The 6,357-nt window shown below is 63.9% G+C and overlaps 1 protein-coding gene across 1 annotated transcript; it reads left to right on the top strand.

The window, feature by feature from the left end:
* The first annotated feature begins 1,694 nt into the window (after window positions 1–1,694).
* LOC143641624 (regucalcin-like) lies at window positions 1,695–6,115 on the top strand. The gene is made up of 6 exons (XM_077109219.1): window positions 1,695–1,731; window positions 3,040–3,222; window positions 3,710–3,925; window positions 4,438–4,569; window positions 5,630–5,784; window positions 6,065–6,115. The coding sequence occupies exons 1-6, from the start codon at window positions 1,695–1,697 to the stop codon at window positions 6,113–6,115; spliced, it is 774 nt and encodes a 257-aa protein (XP_076965334.1).
* Window positions 6,116–6,357: the final 242 nt, after the last annotated feature.

Here is a 6,357-nt window from a genome sequence, read left to right on the forward strand (position 1 = left end):
GTCAGCAGTCCGTTGTTTACAGGATGCCTGTGAGTAGAGCCCTGCTCAGCGCCCCGTGTGCGTGTCCAGGGCTCCCCGTGCCTCCCCTGCGCCCCCTCTGCGCCTGCCCAGTGCCCTCTGTGCCTCCCCAGGGCTCCCCTTCGCCCCCTCTGCGCCTGTCCAGCGTCCCGTGTGCCTGCCCAGGGCTCCCCGAGCCTCCCCTGCGTCCCTCTGCGCCTGCCTGGCCAAGCCTGTGCTCCCTGTGAGCCTGCCTGGGTGAGCCCGTGAACCCCCAGTTGCAAGCTGGCGCGCTTCTGCAGTAGGAGAGGAGCACAGTGTCCCGCTGCCCAGGTCAGCACCTGTGCGAGGGGAGAACCCAGGAGGGCTGGGGAGCTGAATGGTCGGCCCTAAGGGGAAGGCTCAGCGATGCCTGGTGGGGCGCTGGCTGCAACCTCGGGGGTCTCTACGGAAGCGAGGTCCCAGGGGCTGCTGCTTCTCCCACTCTAATGCAGAGCGCATGGGCGACTCCTTCAACTGCTACCTTGGCTCTGCAGGATACAGCAGGTGACATGCCACCGCCTGGGGCTCTGTTGATTTGGGGAAGCACAGAGGGAGGGACGGGGAGGGGAGGGCGGAAGGGAGTCGCCGCCCCCACCTGGTGGAGCCTTCAGCTGGCTGAGGCCAGAGGGCGGTGGAGTCCCAAGAGCTGAGCGAGCAGGACAGGACCAGGGCTGAGGAGCACGTGAGCCGCCCCAGTATGGGAGCCCTGGCCTGCTGGGCCTCCTGGTGCCATCCAGGAAGGGCCCTGTGAACTGAGTCCCACGGAGCGCAGGGGTCTCACAGCAACCCAATAAACAGGAGCATTGAGAAGTGAGCCCTTCTGGGGCAGAGGTCTCCTGGGCGGAGAAGCCAGGGTGTGTGCTCCGGAGCCAGCCACCTGCAGATCGCACCCACCCCAGCCTCTGAGCCGGGCCCACCTGGACCGCGGCTCAGCTTAGCAGCCCCTGCTTCCCAGGCTGTAGGTGGGGGGCCTGGAAGGTGGGGGAGGTGGGCACACAGTGCCACCAGAGGAAAAGGGGGACTCCTGGAACCTTGCCAGGGGGTGCCTCTTCAAGTGACGGGGCACCTGCACGTTCTGTCGACCTCTCGGGTCATGCAGAGTGACAGGAGGCACAGAGGAGCCAGGAGGGGCGTGGGCTCGGCCGGCTCCCTCTCTGCATCCCCTTGTCTGCCTGGGTGAGGCTTCATGAGCAGAAGAGGGCTGTCCTTGAAACCACAGGATGTCACACACCCGGGAGCGCCCAGCCTGCACGGTCCAGCAGCCCTCACCTGATGACCAGGAGAATGGGACAGAGAACAGGGCACTCACAGCCCTGTCCTCCTCCCAGGCCATGGCGTCCCCCAGGATCGAGGCTGTAATCCGGGACAGGCACAGGATGGAGGAGTGTCCCATGTGGGAAGAGGAGACCGGGCAGCTGGTGTTTGTGGACATCAACACCAGGACTGTGTGCTGGTGGAACCCACTCTCTGGGGAGGTGCAGACTTAAGTGGAACTGGGGCCTGCAGATGGTGGAACAAAGGAAGTGGGCCTGGGGGGCTGCACAGGGTCGGACAAAGGAAGTGGGCCTGGGGGACTGCAGAGGGTCGGACAAAGGAAGTGGGTCTGAGAGGTGGAGACTTTGGGCCAGAGGAAGTGGGCCTGGGGCCTGCAGAACATGGGTCTGAGGAAGTATGGGTCCCCTGGAGATTCAGGTGCTCCTGGGAAGGGAGCTGTGAGACCATCCTATGTGCCCAGGGCCCCGTGTCCCCTGAAGTCCTGGGGCTCGTTTAGCTTTGAAGCTGTCCTGCCTGCTTGTGGACCCATGTCCCTGAGGTCCTAGGGCTCGTTGGTACCTTTGCCACAGGTGTCCAGCATCACTCGTGGCCTGAGGGTTGCAGGGGCCCAGCCGGGGCACCTGCTTCTTCAGCACCTGTCCCCCTGCTCCAGAGCCCCTGAAGTGTGGGCTGTCACACCCTGGGCACAGGACAGACCATGGGGTGGGAAGTCCTGGTGTATAGCTATAGTTGGAAGGACCAAAGCCGGGCTTGCTGTCATCCAGGTTAAATCCTGGAAACACTGACATCCTCCTGGCTGTTGTGTGGAGCCTGCACCTGGCTCTGACCCCGGGTTATGCCACACATGCACCTGTCCTGACTCAGGAGCTAGGGTGGGGGTGACTGTGCATTTTCCAGGTTCATGTGTGTGCATGGACCCACACACCTGGGAGGTACCTGTGTGTCTGTGGGGCTTGCACACCTGTGTGGCTGATGACCCCTGTGGATTCACACACCTGGGAGATACCTGTGTGTCTGTGGGGCTTGCACACCTGTGTGGACTGCTGACCCCTGTGGATTCACACACCTGGGAGGTACCTGTGTGTCTGTGGGGCTTGCACACCTGTGTGGACTGCTGACCCCTGTGGATTCACACACCTGGGAGGTACCTGTGTGTCTGTGGGGCTTGCATACCTGTGTGGCTGATGACCCCTGTGGGCTCACACACCTGGGAGGTACGTGTGTCTGTGGGGTTTGCACACCTGTGTGGCTGACGAACCCCGTGGGTTTTCTGAGGAGCAGAAGCAGCACTCTGGGAACATCCCCCACTCACCCTCACCCTCCCCAAGGGCAGGTGCCACTGTCCCCCTTGCAGATCAGGGCTGGCCCCAAGTCTGTGTCTGGCCTCAGGCACCCTCCTGTGGAGCCTGTCCCAGGCCCAGCGTCCTACCCGAGGGCTCAGGGGCACCCCCGGCTCTCACACTGGCACTGACGTGAGGAGAGGCCAGCGCTCTCCACTCCTGCAGTCCTGGTGGCCCTGCAGGCAGGCTTGGCAGCCTCCAGTCCCATCTGGAGGCCCTGTGGTGGCCATCGTGGGGAGGGGGTGCAGAGAGGTGGTACACGCAGGCCCAGTCCTGTGCTGAGACGTGCTCTGTGCCCTGATGGTGCCTCCTGGCGGGAGCCCCGTGGGTGGAGTCTCCTGGAGAAGCAGCAGCCAGGCCACCCTGCTGTCCTCTGTCCTCCCAGGAGACCCTGTTGGCTGTGTGGCTCTGCGTGGAGAGGGCAGCTACATGGTGGCCTCTGGCACCTGCCTTGGCCTCCTGGACTCGGAGAAGGGGCAGGTGGAATGGGCGGCCTGGTTGGACCAGGACAAGCCCCACAACAGGTTCAACGACGGGAAGGTGGACCCCGCCGGGAGGTTTGTGGCAGGTGGGCTGCTGAAAGGACTGGCCCAGGCCACCTGCAGAGCCTCCCGTCATGGCGGGTGCCAGCTGGGGGGGGACCTCAGGAGCCCTCCCCAGGCTGCTGGCAAGCGGCCCCCGGGGGCCATGCAGGTGCTGGGCAGCCCACAGGTTCCCTCCCGCTCCAAAGCCCATGGCTTCCATGTCATTCTTCCCAGATCCCTGCCCAGAGAGGACCCTGGGAGGGTTGAAGCAGCCAGGGTGGGGCAGTGGCCAGAGGCCATTCACATGCGGCTGAGGGCCCTGCACCTCTGCCTGAGCAGGACTCTTCCCAGTGGAACATCCCTGGGGTCCCCCCTTCGCCCAGCACAGAGGCTCACTCACAGATGCCGCCTGAGGGCCATCCTGCCTGCTGTCCCCCGACTGAGGGTGACCACAGCTCTCTGCACAGCGGGTCTGTGTGGGGTGGGCAGGACAGGGTGGGGTGCTGACCACTGACCTTCCACTCTCTCCAGGCACCATGCCAGAGGTGTCCGCCCCAGGAGTGTGGGAGCCGGGGCAGGGCTCCCTGTACACACTCTATGCTGACCGCTCCGTGGTCAGACAGCTGAACCAGCTGGGCATCCCCAACGGGCTGGACTGGTCCCTGGACCATCACAGTCTCTACCACGTGGACGGCCTGGACTACTCTGTGCGGTCCTATGACTACGACGTGCAGACAGGAGGCCTGGGTAGGGGCCACCGTTGCTAGCCCCCCACGCCCTCCCCAGAGGAAGGCCTCCGTGGCCAGCCCCCACACCCTCCCTGGATGGGGCCACCGTGACCAGGACCCCCCACACCCTCCCTGGGGTAGGAGCCTCCATGGTCAGCCCTCACACCCTCTATGGGTGGGGCCACCATGACCAGCCCCCATGCCCTACCTGGGCGGGGCCTCCCTGGCCAGCCCCCAATACCCTCACTGGGGTAGGAGCCTCCATGGCCAGCTCCCCACATCCTCCCTGAAGTACGGGCCTCCATGGCCAGCCCCATAAGCCCTCACTGGGAGGGACCAACCATGGCCAGCCCCCCATGCCCTTCTCGGGGAGGGCCTTTTATGGCCAGCCCCCCACACCCTCCTGAGTCCCCTCCTGGGGTCCCAGATGCACCACTGGGTCTGTCACTCCCTCACGTTGTTGAGGCCACACTATGTCACCCCCTGGTCTGGGCAGTGAGGGGCCACGTGCCTCTGTCTGTCCTGCCGCAGCAAACCCACGACTGGTGTGCCAGCTGGAGCCAGAGCAAGGCATGCCAGATGGGCTGTTCATGGACACCACGGGGACAATCTGGGTGGCCTGCATTGATGGAGGCAGGGTGATCCGCATGGACGCCGAGGCAGGTGTGTGCACAGGGCAGTCGGTCAAGGAGGGGCCATGGGGTTCTCTGTGCCACGGTGTTCAGGGTCCAGGAGTGGGACCACTTGCTTGTCCAGCTACAGGGGGACCTGTGCAGATGGGCAGTGCAGGGAACACAGGGGCTGATGTAGAAAATGACCACAAACCAGCGGTTGAAAACTACAAGACCTTGTCCTCTCCCACCCTGGAGGGCGGAGGCTGGACTAGGGTCACAGGCTGAGCTCCCTGCACAGGCTCCAGGGGTCTCCTCCTGCCTCTCCAGCTCCTGGGCTCCAGGTGGCCCTCGGCTGGTGGCCCCTCCCTGCAGTCTCTGCCTCCGTCTCCACGGGGCTCCTCCTCTGGGTCTGTGTCCCCTCCTCTGTCTCTTGGGAGGACACGGCCATTGCATGAGGGCCACCTGACCCAGGAGGAGCCCATCTCAGACCCTTCACTAACGACCTCTGCAGAGACCTGTTCCCACACCAGTCCCACTCACAGGTTCTGGGGTGCAAATGTGGACAGGACCCACCTCTTACCATGGTGTCCAGTTCCCTCCATGAGCTCCAGAAAGGCTCCTCCTGCCTCTCCAGCTCCTGGGCTCCAGGTGGCCCCTCACTCCAGTTTCTGCCTCTGTCTCCACGGGGCTCCTCCTCTGTGTCTGTGTCCCCTCCTCTGTCTCTTGGGAGGACATGGCCATTGCATGAGGGCCCCCTGACCCAGGAGGAGCCCATCTCAGGACCCTTCACTAATGACCTCTGCAGAGACCCTGTTCCCACACCAGGTCCCACTCACAGGTTCTGGGGTGCAAATGTGGACAGGACCAACCTCTTACAATGTGTCCAGCTCCCTCCAGGAGACTGGCCTCTCCAGCTCCTGGGCTCCAGGTGGCCCTGCTGACCCCTGCAGTCCATGAGGAAGGGCAGACTTGGGGATCAAGTGCTGCAGGTGCCAGAGAGAACCAGCCGGCCCAGGGCCCCACTGGGGAGTGGGCACAGTCTGGCCACCTGGGGTCCAGCAGCAGATGGGTGGCTGGGCTTCAAAGATGTACCTGAGCTTTACTCACAGGGACGCGGCTGTGCACCCCGGAGGTGCCAGTGTCCAGGGTGACATCCTGCTGTTTCGGGGGGGCTGACTACTCCGACCTGAACATGACCTCTGCAGCGGACAGCCTGAGTCCAGAGCAGCTGTTGCAGGAGCCGCAGGCAGGACACGTCTTCAAGGTCAGTGGGGTGTCCCTGCCAGGGTCAGCTTGGCTCCCGGCCATGGCTGCTCGACCAGGTGTAACGCATCTTGACCTAGGGGACTGGAGCAGGCTTGGCAGCATCCATGGGGACATCTGTCCACCTGGAAAACAACCCTCCCAAGGCCCCATGTGCCCTGCTGTACACAGAGACGTTTACGGGAGGTTTAGGAAGCTGGTGTGGCTGGCACTGCCGTGGCTGGTGCTGCCGGGAGACTCAGCTGTGCCCAGGGACTCACCTCCACCCTCTCCTCCCGCAGGTCCTGGGCCTTGGGGTGAGAGGCCTTGCATCCTGCCGCTTCTCTGGCTGAGGAACCCCACCGTCCAATGCAGCTTGAGCCAGGCCTCCGTCCCTGGGGTCAGGCCAGGTTCGGCTCTGGCAGGGCACTCCCTGCCTGACCGCTGTTCACAGCTGATAATAAATGTGACCACCTCAACGTCATCTGTGCAGCTGCTGCCCTGGGATGTGGTCCCCCCCAGGACTGCCCCATGCTATGTCCAGTGTCACCCAGCTTCAGCTTGTAATGCCCCTGTGTGTTCTCCAAGGTCCCCA

The sequence above is a fragment of the Callospermophilus lateralis genome, chromosome 4 (genome assembly GCF_048772815.1).
Source record: "Callospermophilus lateralis isolate mCalLat2 chromosome 4, mCalLat2.hap1, whole genome shotgun sequence".
NCBI lineage: Eukaryota > Metazoa > Chordata > Mammalia > Rodentia > Sciuridae > Callospermophilus > Callospermophilus lateralis.

What these genes read in the sequence shown, in the direction of transcription:
- LOC143641624 (XM_077109219.1), top strand. Translation starts at nt 1,695, where the DNA reads ATGGGTCTGAGGAAGTATGGGTCCCCTGGAGATTCAG. An exon ending in CGTGCAGACAGGAGGCCTGG is followed by an intron (nt 3,926 to 4,437) that starts GTAGGGGCCACC and finishes GTCCTGCCGCAG; the next exon opens with CAAACCCACGACTGGTGTGC. An exon ending in AGGCAGGACACGTCTTCAAG is followed by an intron (nt 5,785 to 6,064) that starts GTCAGTGGGGTG and finishes CTCCTCCCGCAG; the next exon opens with GTCCTGGGCCTTGGGGTGAG.